Here is a 20,492-nt window from a genome sequence, read left to right as displayed (position 1 = left end):
TCCCCTCCCCTGTTTTAATTTGTCCTCCAAAGCTCTTTTAAAGGAATAGCTGCTTTGGATTCACTACTGCAACCAATGCCTTAATTGCCTGGTTTCTCAATCACATTAGCCTTTTGGGGTCAATTTTCTCCAGGTGAACTAAAGGCTTCAGTTGCTCAGCAAAGTTCCTCATGTCATCGGAAACGACGTCCTGCCCCGCTGGCGCCACCACGTTGAGCTCCACAAGGTAGGAGAGCGACAGGGGCTCGATGCTGTCGGTGTTGCCCGGCATGAGGATGCGGAAGATCTTGTACACGACGATCTTCATGATGCCCTTGCGGAACACGTGCCCCTTGGCCACGAACTCGTGGTCCATGCGGAAGCCCATCTCGACGAGGAAGTCGGTGAGGTTGTCGGAGGTGGCGATGTCGACGCAGTTGCGCACAAGCGCGTGGCGGCTCTTGTCGCCGATCTCGGGCTGGCCCAGGTAGCGCAGGTGCCAGGGCAGGCCGCCCTTGTCGAGGGCGCGCCGCGCGCGCAGCACGAAGGGGCTCGCCTGCTGCCCCTTGAGCAGGAACACCAGCTCGTGGTCCACGAAGGTCTCGGGCTCCATGTTGTCGCAGAGGCCGCGCAGGCGGTGCAGGAGGCTCTCCAGGCTCTGGTCCAACACGCTGCCTGCGGGCCGAGGGGACACGGCGTGAGCGGCACGGCGCCCTCCCCACCCCCCCGCCCCGCGCCGCCTCCCACGCGCCCACCTTGCAGCAGATACTCCATCATGTTGATGGTGCCGCCCGTGACGGGCATCATGGTGACGGGGGGCGCCTCCATGGCGCCGCGCCGCCCGCCGCACCAAGCGGCGTCACCCGGCACGACGCGGCGGGGCCTGCGCGGGGCCGGGCCGGGGCCTGCGCGGGGCCGGGGCGGAGCCGCCGCCGCCCGCCCCCGCGGCAGCGCCACCCCGCGGCCCGGCGGGGCGGGACGCGCTGAGGCGAGGGCGGCGCGCGGAGGGAAGGTGGGGCGGGGCGGGGCGGGGCGGGGCGGGCCCGGCCCCGCGGCCGTTGGGGCCCTGCGGCCGTTGGGGCCCCGCGGCCGTTGCTCCGCGCTCGGGGCGGGTCCCAACGGCCGCGCGGTTGGGGCCGCCCCTTGCGCGGCGGGGCGCGCTGAAGGCGTCGTTTGAAATCGGGTAGGGTCGTCGCGGACGTCCCCTGCTGGCTGCGTTAATGCTCGGGGTGAAGCTGGTGCCTCTTAAGCAGTTGTTATGATATGTATATTTATGTGTATATTACATTTTTTAACTGAGATCGTTTGTATAGAATCAGCATAATATGCGAGGGTAAAAGAGTATGTTGCTTTATGGCGTGTTCCCATATTTTCAGTTTAAATAATCCATAATGTGTTGTGTGTAACTGACTATTTTCTACTAATTTTTCTTATTTAAAAGTATTAAATTGCAGTTTGTTGATTTGGGCTGTGGAAAGGCATTTCTGTAAGCGCAGTCCCCAGTCTGACTCTAGCTGAAAGCAGGAGCCTCAGTGAAAACAGCAGGTAACTCTGGTGCGAGGTTTTCAGCAGCTCTGTCCCCTTCCTGCCTGCGCAGGGTGGCTGCGATGTCCGAGCATGAAAGGGGGATATGCAGTTCAGACAGCAGCAACACAGTTGCTCCGTTTCTCACGTTTCTCACCAGGTCACTATGGGCTAATTCCATTCAGTCTTGCAGCTCACAAATTTAGAGCTATTTTGTTTTTTCCTGTGCTGCATTTTGTGTGACTCTTGTCATTTCTGAACTCAGTGTCTCAGTATTGCAGTCCTTCATGTCCCATGGAAAGTAACCAGCACGACGTGTCTTTCCGTTACCGGTTAGTATCTCCATGCAGTGGTGGTGTCCCCTCTCTACCAAAAATAATATAAATGTTGACAGGGGTCAAACACCTCCGAAGAAAAATTGCAAAAATAGTAATAGGTTTTGCTTAAGCCCCGATAGGTGGGAGCTAGTCAGAAGCACAGCCCTAAAGGGCTCCCCGTAAAGTGTAGCAGGGAGAAAGTGCACGCGCGGTGACCGCCACCGCCTGTCACCCTGATTGCCCAGAGAGGCCTCTGTGGAAATACACAGAGAAAATAGTAAACAAAAGGCTTGACTTACAGCTTTAAAGCTTCCTTACGCTTCTAGGAACATGAATTAGATTTTCTTTTGTGTACGTAACAGCTTTAGTTAACATGGTCATAATGCAGTTAGGATGAAAATTGTATGTGTGTATAAAAGATAGCTAGGAAAAGTGAAAAAGAGACAAAATGCACTTTTCAAAATACAAAAGCATGTTTTGCAGGTACAGTTTGCATAAGACCTCTCTCTTTTTCCCCTTTTCCTTGCTCTGCTTAACAGAGGTATATGACAACATTAAAACAAATGCTTGAGGAAAGTGATATCAGCAAAGGGGGTGTCTACCTTTCCGATTTGACATACATGTTATTTGAAATTCCCTAACTGCAGCTGCCTCTAGTAACTCAGCCCCATCGTGTTAGGAACTATGCAAAACAAAGCAGAACACCAGTGTCACCCTAAAATGGGCAAGCTGCGGGTAGGACTAAACAAAACAGGTGAGCACGAGTGGCTTTTCCACCTGCACAAAGAGAACTCTCCCAAATCCCCTCACAGTTGTGTCCAAGGCAGCACTGACACAGTGCTGCCGCTGCTGGGCTGCTGCCCTGGAGTGCACGGTTATACCTGGAAGGTGTCTTGAATGGGGCCTTCTTTGCCCTTTCTGAAGATGGATGCAGAGGCAGAAAAGGCAGCAGGCCAGACAGATGGGAGATAGATAGAATTTGGGATAGAAATAATGAGAAAGCACCTTACTCCCAGCTACCTATTTGATTTCTGCTCAGTTGCTTTTGATGCTTTTTTTCTGTCTGCGTCAGGGAAACTGGATGTGCATCTTGGGCCAGAACATAGGCTCAACTCTGGATCCCAAAATTTCCAGTTCAGAGCAGAGTCCTCCCTGCAGAACGTCTGAAGTAAAATATCTGGTGAAATGGGTGATCAGCCCTTGTTTGTACATTGAAGTAGCATGAGCAGTAAAGGGAGGGTCTATTAGATAAAAGCTTAATGTATTCTTTTGTTCTGCTTTTTTCTTATTACAACTTGGACATTTTTTCTAGCCATCCACAGGCTTTGGGCCTGCCTCTCATTTTACAACTTCCTATAACAGAAATGCTTTCAGAGCAGGTGTACCACACTTTCCATTCATTGGCAGTGAATTCATAATAAAAAGCCTTCCAGCCCAGAAATCTGCATGCAAGACTGTTAAAAAGTTACTCCATTCAGCTATATAACGTATCATGACTCTATTACATAATTTAACTTTTTACAAATTGCTGACAGAATTTCAACACTGGGCTAATTCAGCAATTGCTTAACAGGTAACTCAAGAATGTTTCATAATTCATTTCAGCACAAGGGTATGTCAGTTTGTGAGGCACCATTTTAAGTTAATGGCATACATAAGCTTGCAGAGAATGACAGAAACCAAAGATGGCAAAAAATCTTGTAACTGATCACCTATAGTCATAACTAGTTTGTGTGATACAAATTACAATTTATTCTGCACCATGTAACAAAATAGGAAAATTTTCAACTGAGGTAGCTTAAAGAGCTGGCCAGCCTAAGCTGCGGTGGCTTCCAGAGTTGGCTCTTAAACCATGTTACCAAAACAAAAACTGAAGATCATTTTTGTTTTCATGCTATAAGAATGTGTCCACTTGATTTTTAAAAACATTATTACTATTTTTATTGTGCTTTGTTTTAAATGTTGAAGAAGTTGCCGTGAGAACATTTCTTTAGCGATGGTCGAATTAATTAGACTTGCAGAGAAGCAATTATCACATGAGAAAGACAAGATAGTTCCTGAAAAAATGCTATTCTGTTTATTCAGAATCTCTTCTGTCAGTGAAGTCTCTCCCTGGAGCTGCTGAGCCTGCCCATTCCGCTCACTCCTGGGCAAGAGGGTGGCACCATTGCCATTCGCTTTGGGAAGTAGGATTTTCAGTGAATCTTTACACAGCTGCCAGCAGTGACGCTGCCTCCTCCGGGGTGACTAAATGGCTGTTTTCCGGCAATGCAGATTAATGATTACCAGGCTACAACCCTCCCTTTTGGCCTTGCCTTCTGCTTGTCCTTAGAGCCTAGCAGTCTATTACAGGCTAAAGGGCAGCAATTTGGCAAACAATGTTGTGGTAGCAGTGGGAGCGCTAGAAGCTCCAGCTTCATACAGCTAGGCTTGCAGTGAGCACAAGAGGTTTGCCCCAATCTGGTGGCTCCAGGTCACACAGGTCATTGGTATCATTTTATGGCACAGTTACTTCACCCCTATATGATTCTCTGCAAGAGAGGTTCATCTTTATTTCTCTGTTGTGGAGCTCGGCAAATACTCTTGCCAAGACATAGTGTTTCTATCCCCCTGAATTGTAAGAATGGGAGTGTTGCTGGATTCTGGATTTGGGGGAGACTGATGAAAGCTGGGGCTAGAATCCTTTGTGTGCCATGTGGTAATTGAGCTGCTTGCACATAAATCGGTTGTAAAGATGGGAAGTTGTAGGCAATTTGGCATTATATGATGTATTCCAAAGGCACTGTGGAGATAAGACTGGTTTCAGAGGTTTCCTCCTCTCATGGAATAGGTTGCAAGCAGCAATCTCTCAAGGCCAGCAGTGACCTTTGCTGCCCAGTGAGACAGGTGCCAGTGCTGGAAGTGTCACGTTGTAACTGCTGTGGGCACGAGGCACAGCGTGCCTGCCAGGAGTACCTGCCCACGCAGCACTGCCTCGAGACTACGGGCAAGGGGAATGGCTGCTGCAGGGAGCGCACCCTCTGCCGCCCACAGCAGCATCTGCTGCAGCTTTGCAGCACCAGCACAGCCAGACCACAACCACAGCCAGAGAGGCAGGGAAACGGACACAGCTCCCCATAGCGCATGCAGACAGAACGCTTGTCTTAAGGTGCATGTTTTTAAGAGGGTATTTGTAAAAAAAAAAAGAAAGAAAGAAAAAAGGCTCTCACCCCACTTCAAACTGCAGCTGAATGGACAGAGAAGGGCTGTATCCACAGGATGGGGAAAGTTCCCCTGTGTAGTGCTGACAGTAGCATCCATCAAAGTAATGCTGGGTGTAGCAACAGCCCTAGCTAGACTTAGACTTGGTGCACAATGTCTGCGCGGAGGTCCTTGCTGGACAGACTTGCCCGCTACCAGCTCCTGTTCCCTTAGCTTCGGGACACACAAGTACCATAGGCATCATCATGGATCCATGTGAGCAGCAGCCCATAAGGCCCAGCAGCAAGCCGAGGTAAGGTGTAACTTAAGTTTTCCTCAAGCAGCAGGGTAAGTTAAGGGGGACAAAAATTCATACAACTGGTGCTGCAGAGCTTCAAAGCCACAGGCAGCTGAAGCTTTCATTGACAAGGAAAGGAACTGCAACGCACAGAAGAAAGGAGGTAAGTCCAGGTAAAGCAGGGAGCAAATTAGTTATCAAACACAGATTTACTGTTTTTAATTTCACTGAAGATTTTAAAACATTTGAAACAGTCTGGCTTTGCAGCGATCTTGAAATATTCTACTGTAATGTGTTTAAGTAAGAATCTTTCAGTTCCCTAAAGTTTGAAATGTTAACTGCCAATTCTGGCTTAATAGCTGTAGCACAGAAGAGACTGAATAAGAATCCAGGCTACACTGTATGGACATTAAGATCACACATGGGAATGAGCTCTAAGGTTTTAATAATTTCCAGGATCTTTAGTGGCATCCTGATTAAATACTGGATCAATGGGCTCGCTAGGATGCACGGTTATTGGAACTTTTAATATCAAATAATTCTTCATGTGATATGGCAGGTCTTCACTCTAAGTTGACCTGTCTTGGAAGAATAATATGTAAACTGTGCTATGTATCTTGATAGAAATTCAGATACCAAGTAACAGATAAAAAGTATTTCTCCCGATCTTTCAGTAGGCATGTAAGAGACTGCCAAAAGTGCAATTCTGCAGTCATTTGGAAAATAGAAGAAACACTCAAACAGGCTTCAACAGAAGGTAATACTAAGGCTGAAGTGAATCAGTTCTCCCATCTGGGCAACCTGCGTAATTCAACTTCAGGAAGGCTTGAATGAGAACAGGCTTCTGCCAGCAAGGTGAGAAGTTCTGGTAACATATCGCTGCTCTGTGGCTGTTATATGTCCAATCTTATTCTCCTCAGCCTTCTCCTTTTACGCCACTAAGACATTAATTAAGGTCAACATACCACAATTAAGCCAGTAGGTTTTCCATTGTTTTACTGAAACTGAAAAAGTAGTCTGTACCAAAATGTACACAATTTAGTAGTAATACAAAATGTTAATTCTGCAAGACAGAATGTCAGTTAAATTTACCAAAATGAACACTGAACCACCATTTATTGCCAGTGCAGTGTTACTTTAAATAATAATATCACTGAATGAACATAGAAACAAAGTAGTTCCACTCTTTCCTTAAATAAAACGGTAGCTATTAACAACAATACTGCAGGAAGATAGACATTCATGATATTTACATGCTATCACAGCATATCTAGCATGTAGTAAGTCTTCGTGCTTGCGCATTACTTTTACAAGATTATTACAATAATATTAATGTATCGATCAATGTACTACAAAACAACTCATCATGATTTGTATCAAATTTGCACATTAGAAGAGCACCTTTGCTAGTCACCCCCTTTAGAAACGCCACTGCATTTCTGTAAGAAACAGCTAGACCAATCCACTGGTAATTTAAGAAGCCAAAAAAACAAACAAAAACAAACTAACAAACTCCAAGCATACTAGCAGTTTTCCTTCTCTGATCACCTAAACAGGATGATGCATTTAACAAGCTTCCCAAAGATAAATTGAACCAGAAAAAAAAGGGTTTTCTATATTACATTAAGAACACCTGAGGTTGCTTCACTGGTCCAAGTGCAGTATTTTAATACATAAACTGTTTGTTTTATTTATCTGTCATTTAATTCGATTCCCTTAGTGAGCACTTCTCATTAAAAAAAAAAAAAGGCAACGTAAGAGTCTTTTAAAATAAATAATGTCCCCTCAAAAAAAAAGTTTAAAAATGAAAAAATAAAAAATACAGTATTAAAGAACAGTGTGATCCTCTGGCTTTATTTTATCTCAGTTTTCAGGAGTGGATACACACTTAACGGGGAATAAGTGTGAAACACTAAAAAATTCTGAGTATGCAAACACACTGTACTTAAAGAGATTTCTTTTAAAAGAAGTGTAAACATCTGTCCTTGACTCCTGTTGTTTGAATCCACTTCTATCAAAAGTAGTTTAACAAACTGCATTTAATTAAATTGTTTGACATATAATTTTTTTTTTGGAGTTCTAGTTTAAGATTTTTTTTTCTACCTGAACAAAATGACCTAACAGTAAAGATTATATTTAATAATTCTGCACTCTGTACATCTTGAATTTTCCTTAACAGAATAACCTAAATTGTGGAGTTAAAATATTGAATGCTGCCTAGCTAAAAAGCAGCAAACTAAGGACTATAGACTGATGCTTCTACAGAACTAATAACTTATAAAATTGTCTCATAGCCTAAACCTTAAGTTTAAACTGTGAACAAAATTAAAATTGGCAGTTCATAGAAGGTAAGTAAGTAGGCTTGCCATCACCTTAAAACATACCTTGCTAACCAGAAAATAAAGATGGCAAGGACCAGTGTATTCTAGCCAAATTTAGACACTTTAAAAAAATGCAAAGTACATTATATTACTTTTCACCTTGGTAGCAACTAGGAGTTTACTAGTCAAAATACTCTTAACCTGCAAAAACAGAAGGTTGACCCTTCAGAAAGCCATGAATAAAAGGGTAAGAATTCTAAAGCCATTCAAAACCATGGAGAGGACCTCTATCATGAAGTCATCTGTAACCGTTGGAGTAGGTCAAAGGCATAAGTAGTTTCACTGATTGCAAGTCCATTGATCTTTCAGTTTACCTTCCTCAGAAGTAATTGAACTGAAGGTGATTTTCATTTTAAACTTCACAGATTACATTAATTTTTCCTGTGCACTTTCTCTGTTGCTAAAATAATTCTTCATTTTAAAGCTGGTTTAGTATTCAAGCTGCTTTCTTAGAGCAGGTTCCTTGAAGGTCTTGCAGATTCATTTTTGACCTAACAAAAACAGTAAGATGACCACATTACATAGCTAAAGTGATATGTTACTATCATATTTTACAATTGTTAATGTAATTATTATGGAATCTTCAACTATGAATGAAAAAAGGGGGGGAAGCAACAGAGAAAAACAGATTTTTGCATTTACCTATTGTGGATCATGTGGCTTTTGACTAAATGCCCAGCTGCAAGAGCTGCCATTAGTGAGAGTTCCCCTGCCATCACCGTAGCACACACAATCCTGGCAAGCTGACGGGCATTCTCACCAGGATTATCTTGACTTGCACCTTGAACCCCTAGCATCTGAAGAGAAAAATTAAACTATTATAAATCCATTGTACATTTAGGCTAAATATAACTTCTACCAAATTATAACCGATTGACAAGCTTTATACTTCTTCAATAGTAAGTATATTAAGCTTTAAAAATTAGATCTCAAGTCCACAGATTTTCTAGAGGGCCCGTTCTGACAGTATTACCTGTGCACAACGCCTACACCATGGCAAAGGAGCTTTGTGAGTCTGTACCTGCAAGCAGGCCTGCTGCGGGAGCAGGTTGGTGCCTCCCCCAACAGTGCCGATCTCTATGGAGGGCATGGTGCAGCTGATGTACAGGTCTTCCTTGCTGGAGCCGGTGCGCTCCATCAGAGTGATGCAGTTAGAGCTGCCCACGTTCTGCGCAGCATCCTTTCGATTGAGGAAGAAAAACAAAAACAAAGCATTCAACTAAATGTCCAATTGAGAATTAACTGCTCTAAAAGGCTGATTTGGTACGGAGCAACTTACCTGACCACAGGCAATGTAGATGGCTGTCACAATGTTTGCTGCGTGTGCATTGCAGCCACCTATGCTACCAGCCATCGCGGAACCCACCAGGTTTTTGTTTATATTGACTTCAACTATATCTTCCGTAGTAGTCTTCAATACCTAGGCAGAGCAGTACACTTTAACTACACAGTTCCTTAGGCAGGAGTTAAAATACTCTATTTCAGGTTAATCAGGGCCCCATAGTTTACTTCATAGAATTCGACTCAGTGCCCATATCTACTTTTATTTTTTGGTCAAAAGAAACTTTCAGATGCAGAGCACCTATGAAGTAACAACAGAAGAGTCAGTGCTGGGGGTTTGGACTTGTACAGGCCTCTGAGGAAAAATTAATCAACTTCCTTCTGTCGCCTTTTAGAACACTCATTTATCTTCAGTATAAAATGTATAAGCAGTTTGGTAAAAACAAAGATGACAAAAACTTGCACAAGGATCTACAATACTGATGAAGATAGAAAGTAATATAGAGTTGAATACAGATAGATGTAGTCATATACATGTTTGAGGGCAGACGGAAGTCTAAAGTTACTAAAACTATGATGGGCTCCTCACTATTAATCTGGAATGAAAATCTGGGGTTTTAACAGATACTGTTCTTAGCACTTTTCTGAAGTACTAGTTATAAAGGTCAATAGTTAAAAATTAATCGAAAACAAATTCAGAAAACATAATTGTGCCAGTGTATAAATCTAGGCTCCAGACACCCTTTGAATACTGTATCCAACTGCCTCCAGATTTTGGAAATAATATGCTAGAACTGAAAAAGATCCATGGGTAACAAACACATGCAGTATACGCTAGAATAATCTGGTTGCTGATTCCTCATACAGACACAAGCTCATTTGGATGGGGTTTTGTTAGAGAGCTGTAAAAACTTGAGATTTACAGAGAACGTAAAAAGTTGAACAACACATGAGTGGCAGAGCGTTATAGGTATGGTGTATTAACCTCCTCCCTGGATCCTGTCTCTCTTTGCCAATAATTGGAGGTGAGGTTAATAGGCAAGAAACACCATGAGCCAACCTGGCTGACACATGTAGCCAGTCCTGCCAGCTCAGGGAAAAGAATCTAAGATAGCATCTACACTGCAGGATGTGTTTGCCAGGGACTAGCACTGGCAGAGCTGTAAATGCTTAATTTCATAATCTCTGGAAACTCAGGCAGTTTGGAATTAAGTGAAGCAGCTGACTATCTGCTTTTGTTGTACTAGGGAGGCATGTGAACTTTAAAGAGAATACCGGAATTGTGCAAAAGACAATAAAAGATGTTCTCAATAGAAATGGCTTATCCTACAGCAATAGTCTGAAAACAATACAACATGCGGAAATCACCCCTATATGGAACATAACTTATTTCATATTTAGGAAACACAATATCAGTTTCATAAAATATATGCAATTGGAATAGAAGAAAGCAGGCACTCACTTCTCTGACCACCTTGGCTGGGATGACTGCCTCACACACAACAGACTTGCCTCTTCCCTCTATCCAGTTTATGGCAGCGGGCTTTTTGTCTGTACAGTAGTTCCCACTAATAGCTATAACCTGAAGATCAGGAAACTCTTCGTTCAACCTTACCAGTGCTTTTTCAGTACCCTGTTAGCAGATACACAGATATCCTTAAAAAAAACAGTATCCCATTGTGGTTGTAAAACATTAATCAAGGAGAGCAGAACAGCGAGATTAGATTAAAACTTCAAACCATCAGTTACAGCCAAGAGAAGGGACAGGGTTTTGGGAAGGAATCTGAAGCAGTGAAAATGGTAGCATCATTGCTATTGTTTTAGTAATCACATGGAAATATGAGGAACAATAAATTGTAATAAATAAGTCCTTGATCCTTCCTAGTATGTCTGGCCTCTCTGGATACATTCTACATGTATCCAGAATGGGCACATACACACCTTACTGAACGTACAACATGAGCAAAGCTAAACATGAAGGCCGTGAAAATAATTCACTTTGAATGAGGTGGGAAGGAGCTTCTGTGTATTAGGAAATTAGACAAATTTCAGCTACAGTGCCTCTGACCCATTTATGTATTTTATGTGGGTAAACTGTGCATATGAGAGGCAGTCAGACGCAGCCAATACAAGGCTTTTCCTCATCCCGAGCTGCATCATGCCTCAGTTTCTTCCCCATGGCTGCGCTTGCTGCCACTCATCAGATTCCAATCCTTTCTTCACAAGGACTGATAAGCCCAGCAACAAATTAACTACTGCTGGAGTTTCCAAAGGAACTGAGCAAGCAGTCCTACACCACCAGGACTACCCTTAAAAAAACAAACACACAAGAAGAACTCCCACACAAAATGACTTTAACCTTTTGTCTTTCACTGTTTATAGCTTTACTTAAAAAAAAAAAAAAAAAAAAAAACAGGTTAGGTCAAACAGTTTTATAATCTTATGGCACTGCAAACAGATGTGTCCTGCCTACAAGTCCTATCTCATTCTGTCTTCACATGCCAGGCAGTCTCAGATGGGCAGTGCACAAATGTATGTTTCTTTAAAAAATTAGAAGACATAAGGAGACTGGGCCTTACTTTTGAAATCATATTCATTCCCATTGCATCCCCTGTCTTAGACTGAAAGCGGATATAAAGATTACGACCAGCCAAACTGATGAGAAGTTTTTGTAGGCGAGCAAATCTGCAAGAAAAGTGAATGAAAACGTTCAGTTCTCAATGAGAAAAAGCTTAAACTAACTCTATGGGCGTAACAAACGCAAATTATTGCATATCACTCTCTAAATTGCCCTGTGATATCTGCACTCTTTCTTGCTCAGCATGGAAAAATAAATCTTCAGTTATGTGCACGGTTATCTCAAAAGAACTTTTGAGATGGAGTTTCGAAATGTAATGTTTTACTACTCCTCCAAGTGAACAGCCATGGACTTTAATATGTAGGGTCCTGAAGTGCTAACACAAGTTTTACCCTGTCGTACTCCCCAAAATAGCTGACTACCAACCACCAACTAAAAATGAGGCCTTTGAAAACTCTTGGATCTTGCCCTTGGAGGGCAAAAAAATAAAACATTTTATCTTCCAGAAGCCAGAGCTTTATTCATGCAAATTAAAGGCAAGGAAGAACTGGAAAATACTCTTTTTAAAGAGCAGCACAAATGACTTAGCTGAGATCCATGTATGGCCTTGAATGACACTCAGATTAGTCAGAAGCATAACTGATACGGATAACCTTCCTAAAGGCAAATAATCACAAGTCTTGGAAGAGTCTTCTGACTAAAATACACTTATCTTTAACGCTATCTTACAATTCTTACCATTTCAGCTCTATGGTTTCTGAGGCCTAACATATTATTAATAATACCATCTGAAAGCTAGATTCCAGAAACTTTAAACTTCTTTTAGCATAGAAACTACTAAAAGCCTGAATAAGTCGTACATTTATTTTAAATGCTAAGACAAAATAAAAACATATAAAGTATTACTCAATTTCACTTTTTACTATGGTCCAGTCATTTACTACTTATAATCAGAAAATACTTATTACCACAGATAATAGGATATTGCAGAAAATCACAGCAACAAATGATAAAAAACCCTGCTGTTTTCTTACGTTCATGCTAAATGAGACAGCCATATGTAACTTCTTAAGCTACAACACGCAGAATTACAAACGGGAGCATTTTAGGGTTCATGGAAGTCTTGCATCAGAAAATAAGGCCCAGGTAACCATTTTACTAACCTACTTGTGCTGTCAAAAGCTTCTTTTATTATTTTAAAACCTTCAGAGCTTTCAAGCCAAACCTTCACTTCTGCAGCCTGGCAAGCGGTGGGCAGCCTTACAACAGGCCCTCGGGTCATCCCATCTGCTAGAATACGACTGCTTGCTCCTCCACCAAGCTAAAAGTCAACACAGAAAAGAAGCAAGATCACCAAATCTGAATTTTAGATTTCAGGAAACCAAAACATCCTTTAAATGCTCCCAGACCCCTCAAAAAGAAATGTTAAACATTTGTTTTATATAAAGTTTTTAAGTGGGTCAAGCAATTAAACAGTTGACCTTCTTTCTAGGAGTTACTTACACATATGGCTCTACATCCTCTATTTGTGCTTGCCACAAGACATCCTTCTGTAGTTGCCATAGGAACTTGAAACTCTTTGTTATCCAAGACCAGCGGCCCTGCTACGCCTACAGGAATAGGCATATAGCCAATCACATTTTCACAGCAAGCTCCCATAACCTTACAAGAATAACAGAAAAATCATCATTAAGGTCATATGTACGATATTATAGCACAGTACACATTACATCTGTCATTACAAAGAGCTATCTTAGCAAAAACTCCCAAAATCCAAAATTTGTGCTTGCAATTTTCACAGCAGCTTTGACCAAGTTCACTTTAACTCACAGACATTACTATGAGCAGATATTCCATGTATTTGGAAAATGTTTTTACATTGAGCTTTGCTTGTCTGCCTTCTACTCACCAAAGAGTAGTTGTAATTCCTATAAGGAAGATACTGCAAAGACGAAGGTTCAGGGAGTTTCTTAGATAACATCTGTCTACGGATGGACACCCCACGCTCCTGAGTTTCCATCAAGGTTTCCAGTTTGTATGCAGGAATGTGCTTAGCATTAACTAAGCTGATAACTTCAGCATCCGTAAGGAATTTTGCTCCCTTCTGAAAATGTAAAGGGTGTGGGGAGAAAAAGCAGAGATTCTACTGATGAAAACAATTTAAAATGTTTCCAATAGCAACATTTACTTTCACCATTATCAGACAGTATCTATGGAAGCTAACTGTCAGTGAGATTTAATAGCAGGCAAGAACGTGGCTAAAAGCCTTTCATTCAAATATCTACTAATATACACGATTTACGGTGAAGCTTGAATTACTTGGTGTGTCATGAATGACTGTAGAAACTGGCTTTGTACCCCTCTCATCTTGGGAATAAAGGGGGAAGTATTGTAACAAAGGATCATTAATTTACAATTTAAGAAAAATGAACAAATATACATTTTCTATCTGTATTTTTAAAAGGGGGGAAAAAACAATTGAGAAGCAAAAATGACTTCTAAAAGAGCAGGCTTAAAAGAGTGGTCTAGCATGCTATGCCATAATATTTACACATTCCCTCAGTTATAAAAGCTCTATAGATCTCTGAAGTAAGACATCACAATGAATAGGATCAAAATTTTTGATTTTACTCAAAAAAAGTCTATACCTCTGCATTTCCAAGTATACGAACACATTCCTCAATAGAACGTGGTTCTTTGGGTAACTCAGTTTCTTCTTCTTTTCTATTAAGAACTGCAGAAGTTTCCACAGGGTTGCAGCTGCCAACTACAAATGTAGCCCTGGCTGAAGACTCTGCTAACACAGGTTTTATGACTTCAGCTGTGTAAAAACAATTAAAATGAACTTCAGTTTACAAAAAACTTAAGATTTGGTTCTAAATAAAACAGGCTTTACAGAATTCACAGAGTTTGATATAAATATCTGGGAATAAGATTTTTAAATGCTCAAAATTACCATTTCCATCTTTGGAAATCAAGGTTTCTTCTACTGTATTAGATTTCTGGTTGTTTTTTGGAAGTCCAGATTGTTTCCTGCAACAATTCTCAGGGACCTTTTTCTGAACCATCACTGGCGATGTTATGGGATTCTTCAGAGAGAGTGTGGATTCAGTCTCTGTTTGCTCAAAGAAAATGTATTTCACAGCAAGAAGAAGGGCTAATCCAAGAGTGATTACTTGCTCAATATCCATACTGGCCATTCTGTAAATAAATAAATAAATAAATAAAATTAAAAGCAATCTCAGTGAGAGAAATTACTGAAAATATTCACTATCGAACAACCACATCAAATTCATTTAATAACCATCTCAAAATTATGAAGCAGGAAGATGCAGTTATCGTCCTTTGACAATCAGTACTACTATGGCATAAGCTAAGCTACTAGGAAGAGGGAAAAAAACTAAGAGAAACACTGCTGAGTTCTCTGAAATACTGCGGAATCACAATGTGCATTTCAGCAGAGCTGTGAGCCAATAGCATAGTTGAGTTGCACATTGCCTCTTATCTTTAGAGGAAAAAAATGCACAGAAAAGGAATAATGACACAGATTATCTTTTGTTTTGTGAGAAGGGTCAGAAATTCTGCACAAATAATTAACTCCCATGCTGTCACAAAAGTCTAGTCTTTTTTGGTCTGTTCAGAAATGTGCCAGTGCTAGCGGCACAACGCATCCAGAACAGCTGGTTCCTGACCATAATCACACTGTTTTAAGAAGATTGCAAGACTGTCACACTACTGAAACACCTCTCAGAAGATGCCATCTCAGGTTATAAGATATCCTGGAGCAGCCAGAGCTGGTTTACAGCAGCACAGTACCCTAAGGCCATCACTAGCAGTGCTGGACAGTACATTCTAATGAATTAAAAATACTTCTCTGCTGTGAAGGAACCTACCGAGAAAGATAGAACTGCCACAGGGAAACATTTGGTTCAATTCTCTTGGGCGCATTCTCATCCAGTCCCACTGCGTTTTCTACAGTGCTGTTTTGAGCTGCTGGTTCTGCTATCCAGCGGCTGTGGGCGTGAACGAGAACCAAACCTAGCGACTGTGGTAAAGAACAAAACAAAACAGCAATCATTAAGTTTTCAGCTGTAACCACGCATCTAATCTATTAAGATTCATTATTTATTTTGTACTTTAACTTCCCATGACTCAGAAGGCTAAGGTTAAAGGCCGATACTGCATGCCACTTATCAACACCATTCTCCAGCTGTAAATTCATTTACATGTTTTTGCATGTTTCATACAGAAACAAGTGTTTTATGGTCGCATGGCTTGAAACGTGTTTAATCAAAAGTTATTTGGGCAGAAAAATACCAGACAGAATAAAGCCGACCAGACAAAAATAAAGTGGAAAGAAAGATCTCCAAGAAAGATGGCGAGCCTCCACCAATTTCACAAAAACTAACAATGCATGGGAAACCCATCCTATCATGTCCTGAGTGTAGGGACAGCTACAGTATTAGCTCATCACATTTTCCTTAACTTCTTTTCTTAAAGCTTATCTTAAAGCTAGCAGCTTTGAACCAGTCCCAGCACACCCTTCCTCTTACTCAAGTAGCAAGAAGAGAAAGCTGAAGGTACTTGTACATGAAATAGGGAGGGAATTAGGGCACGTGAAGAAGCGACCAGTTGTGAGCAAAAATGGCATATGCAGGAAGACTTTAGATGCAGGTTTAGAAGATGTTAGAATTGCCACAATGAACAAGAGCACTGGGTTGCAGGGCACAAGTCTATAGGAAACAAAAGTTGTATTAACTGCACAATAACAGCTTATTCATTACATAAATACAAGTAAATGAAAAAAGCCACAAACCATGATCATTTTGACCCTCTGTGTTACAGGATTTGGTTTATTTTCTTCTTCTTCCAGAACACGAGCAAAATGACTGAGCTGCCATATAGGACGCCCTTCACGACTCTCTCGAGAAAGCTGCAAAAACAACAATTTAAAAACAGGCCCTATTCAGCACATGTTTGAAGAAACAAACACGTCTGAAGAATACAAAAAACTTCAATTTCACATTTTTGTTTTATTATTAAGAGTGAGCCTAAGGTAGCCTTTAAGTAGTGAAAGGCCTGGACACCTGTTAGTTTGACATGTGGATCGTTTACCTGGAGTTCAACCAGAATTCACACTATTGATTTAAGTCTTTGGCAGTAGGGTAAACAAGAAGAAACAAACATGTCTGAAGAATAAAAAAGCTTCAATTTCACATTTTTGTTTTATTATTAAGAGTGAGCCTAAGGTAGCCTTTAAGTAGTGAAAGGCCTGGACACCTGTTAGTTTGACATGTGAATCGTTCCAGAATTCACACTATTGATTTAAGTCTTTGGCAGTAGGGTAACAAGTCACTGTCCATCAGTTGCACCACTATAACTTTTCTTATGCCTCTTGTCCACTTCAGCAGGAGGACCAATGTGCTAGCACACACCTTAATGAAGAAATATGCATGGCCTGAGTACTACATTAGCTCTCTCATGAAACTGCTCTTACCTCTAATACTAAGGACACACAAGCTGGAAAGAAGGTCATGAAGACAAAGTAGTTGGCAAGAACGGACATGCAGCCAAAGCAGCACATGATTTCAAGTTGCCGTACCCCTACATTAAAAAAAAAAGAAAAAAAAGATTGGATTTTTTTAACATCTGCAGATTAATGAAAACCAAGTATGTTTAGTACTAATCATTTTGCAGTACCTTAGTTTAATGCATACAGTTAATAATATCAAGTGCCTATAAAAGGAAGGTAAATAAACAGCTAAGTAGGTATAGTCATTTCCCACTCCCACAGGTAACAGCTCTCCTTGGAAACCATGAATATCCCAATGTCTTTTAACATGTCTTTTTACACGAAAAGGTTTACATTCTTAGGATTTTATTACTCACCTGACATAGTACCAACACCGATAACAAGACACTCCACAAGGGCATCCAGTGTAAAAGTAGGGCCTAAAATTGCCATTCCACGTGAAATATTTTCTCTTACTTGATCCTAAAAAAATGAAATTTCTGTACATTAGCATAAAGACAAAAATGAAAAGTTGCACAAAATTTTTATAGGTAAGGGGTGCAGATACTTTGATTAATAAACTCAGTATTATTATGGTGGTAAGGCTTTATAAAACACATTGAGAAATTAATTACTGTGAAAGAATATATGTGTTAATCATTACAGCTCATACAAGCTATTATACTTACAAGAGTCTTTATTTATATCACTAGATTATTTAATTTTGGATGTCTCCTTTTTTGGCTAATAGGTATTCTTAAGTCCCTACAAAATCAATGCATACAGTCTTCATTTAACCTTTAAGCTCTAACTTTAAGCTCTGTGTGTGTGTGTGTGAGCACATGTGCACACACATGCATGCAAAAACCTGTTTTTGAAGTACTTCTCCAAACAGTACTTTAAAAGGTTTGTACAGCCTATTATACTATAGTACACAATTACGTAACATTTGATTATAGCATGTTATGTACATGTAGCATAGTCACAATTACTGTAAGTTGCCTTGCACATTATTTATATGCATAATCTAGTTTAAAATAAGTTGTATGATAGGCTATCTTTACTGTAAATCCTTCATATTGAGCTATGTGAATTACACTAGAGCATGAATGTCTAAAAAACAAAACAAAACCAAAAAAAAGCACACACACAAAAAAAAACAAAAAAAAACTGACCTGTGAGTTGGAACTTAGTGCAAATTTGGCTAATGCACTTGCTCTTGAAAGGTCGATCAGAAGCAGGAAAAATGGTAGAGCTTCACTGAAAGAAAATGAATATTTTAGGAACAATTTCAAGCTTTATTGTATGGGAAAACATTTGAAATAAGAAATCCAAAATAAGTACTTATTACTTACTTTAAACCTGTCAGTTCTTTATCCAAGAAGTGAATTACCACTGTACTAAAAACAAAACTTGAGAATATTGTGAAAAGGCCAGCAATACCTTAAAAAAAATAGAAAAATTATAAATCATACCTTTAGATAATTTCTGATCATAAATCAAAATTCTAATATTTCAGATGATATACACATAGGTTGAAATACAACCCGATAATAATGCTATTTTTACATGTATATTTAAAATCTATGCTGTATTCTAATTAATATTTAAGAAATAAAAGCCATAAATCATTTCATATCTGCAAGGATGAAAATTAGCTTAAAGAGTTTTACACAGTAGAGTTTTATCAAGAACTACATTTCCAATGTTTATATAATTCTATACAACCTCTCAAAACTTTGCTTTCATGTATGCAGAAGCCCAATGTTTATCATGTTATTTAACAAAAATATAAAGTAAGCCAATTCTGTATATTAACATTAGCATTCTCATTACCACTTTTTTAAGTTAAAAAAATACAATTGAAATGTAAAAAGCAAATAGAAAATCGGGTCCATTACCTAAGATGTATTTTGACCCAAGCTGCCGAAGGTTCTGAAACTGGAAGTATATGTAAAGGATTGCAATGCAGCGAGTGATTGTCAGGATGATGATGTCACTGCTCAGAACATCCTGCTCAAGACACAAAGTGATCTTGTTAGCCCTCCCACAAGGGAATCACTTCTTATGCTTTATTAGAAACATTTAAATTGTGAGGCTGTGTCCGAAAAAAAAAAAAAAGCAATTTTGGAATAAAATATCACTGTTAATCTCTCATTAATACCAAAATGTTTCCTCTTCTCTAGATATCCTGCAATCAAATATTCTATTTAATGAAAAGCTCCTGTGGCTCACTACCATTTGCATAGACCTTCAATATCCAGCATGGGAGAAGTAGGCAACAAAGAAAGGAATTTCTGCATAACTGCATTGTTTTTAATACATCATAGCCTGTTCATATTGTACCTCCTCTCCCCCCTGGAAAAAACTCTACTTAAGAGACATTTAAGGATCCACTGATTAAAACAAGTATTATAACATGAATGTAAATTCTTACTTCTTCAAGTTTTGGGCATTCATAATTCCAGCCACAGATCTTATCATTTCCGGTGAACATCTTCATGGACATCATACAGATGGTGAGAGTCACTGTTCCCACAATAACTTCCCATGGGTGAGAAGCTACAAACAGGCCATGCATTCGAAACAGTCTGGACAACATTTTCAAGTTTGTTTTCTTTTTCCAAACCTAGAAAATCTGCAACACAAGAAGATTTCATATAAGCAAGCAGGAGAATTTGGGGAATAAAGGATAAAGCTTTGTAATTTCCTGCAAGTCACCTCAAAATCTGTTTTGCTGCAAAAAAAATAACAGATGAATAAGGAATCATCACATCTTCATCCATCTACTTTCCATTTATAAGTACACTAATATTTTCTAATCTTCTGAAATAGAGTATGATCTGCTCTGCTGCCTTCTCAACCATAAGTTTTCACATCTCCCATAATCCCTCCATCTCCCTGGTTTAAGTAGGATTTCTTATTATCACCTCAAACACGCAAACAGAGGTTGGTTCTCCCCTTCACTACTCTGAGTGCTGGCAGATCTTAGCATCCACTATGGCCACACGATTTTGATACCATTTCAAACCCAACTTATTGTTTTGCATCACATCTCAATGAAAGGGCTCACGCAACCCTATTTCTTTATTTAGTCTTCTGATTAAAATCTTGATTAACTATGTAAGTTACCAATGTCATGCACATCACCAACAGCAAAACTTCAGTGTTACCCTTCTCTGACTGTGTCTCCCTTATTTCCTAAATATTCTCTAGTAATTGAAGTTAATCACATTTGAGACAGTTGTGCTTCCTTCATCTCAAAAATATGAATCCTTCTCACATACAGCATTCTGCCTACAGTTCTTTCGCACCAATAATCAATTCTCACATTACCAATGCATTTCATCATCCCTGTGTGCTTATAATAGATAACTAACACCCAACAGAAACTCTCACACCTTCACAAAACTGGCGGCATGGATGCTCTGTACATCCTTCA

General features: G+C 40.2%; 2 protein-coding genes across 3 annotated transcripts; both read right to left on the bottom strand.

Annotated features, from left to right (window-relative positions):
- On the bottom strand, positions 1 to 828 carry LOC104567561 (mediator of RNA polymerase II transcription subunit 18). The gene is made up of 2 exons (XM_088535618.1): positions 735 to 828; positions 1 to 654 (listed from the first exon to the last, which is right to left on the bottom strand). Exons 1-2 carry the CDS (start codon positions 805 to 807, stop codon positions 101 to 103), a joined length of 627 nt encoding a protein of 208 aa, XP_088391744.1. The 5' UTR covers positions 808 to 828; the 3' UTR covers positions 1 to 100.
- A 6,243-nt stretch (positions 829 to 7,071) lies between these two features.
- HMGCR (3-hydroxy-3-methylglutaryl-CoA reductase) lies at positions 7,072 to 19,686 on the bottom strand. Of its 2 annotated transcripts, XM_088535630.1 has the most exons (19): positions 19,488 to 19,686; positions 18,952 to 19,063; positions 18,406 to 18,493; positions 18,226 to 18,310; positions 17,428 to 17,533; positions 17,036 to 17,142; positions 16,355 to 16,471; positions 15,432 to 15,583; positions 14,495 to 14,739; positions 14,187 to 14,359; positions 13,448 to 13,642; positions 13,042 to 13,200; positions 12,702 to 12,859; positions 11,540 to 11,645; positions 10,423 to 10,593; positions 8,959 to 9,099; positions 8,701 to 8,859; positions 8,322 to 8,476; positions 7,072 to 8,170 (listed from the first exon to the last, which is right to left on the bottom strand). In XM_088535630.1, the coding sequence occupies exons 1-19, from the start codon at positions 19,650 to 19,652 to the stop codon at positions 8,116 to 8,118; spliced, it is 2,649 nt and encodes an 882-aa protein (XP_088391756.1). In that variant the 5' UTR covers positions 19,653 to 19,686; the 3' UTR covers positions 7,072 to 8,115. The 2 variants fall into 2 exon arrangements, with proteins under 2 accessions (XP_088391756.1, XP_088391757.1); XM_088535631.1 differs by lacking the exons at positions 18,226 to 18,310; positions 18,952 to 19,063; positions 19,488 to 19,686 and having other exon boundaries at positions 18,406 to 18,513.
- Between the last annotated feature and the right edge of the window lie 806 nt (positions 19,687 to 20,492).

The sequence above is a fragment of the Tinamus guttatus genome, unplaced genomic scaffold (genome assembly GCF_059628265.1).
Source record: "Tinamus guttatus ecotype Peru unplaced genomic scaffold, ASM5962826v1 Tinamus_guttatus_pri_ptg000637l, whole genome shotgun sequence".
Classification (NCBI taxonomy): domain Eukaryota; kingdom Metazoa; phylum Chordata; class Aves; order Tinamiformes; family Tinamidae; genus Tinamus; species Tinamus guttatus.
Note: the sequence above shows the minus strand (reverse complement) of the source record. Positions and strands in the feature narration are given on the sequence as shown.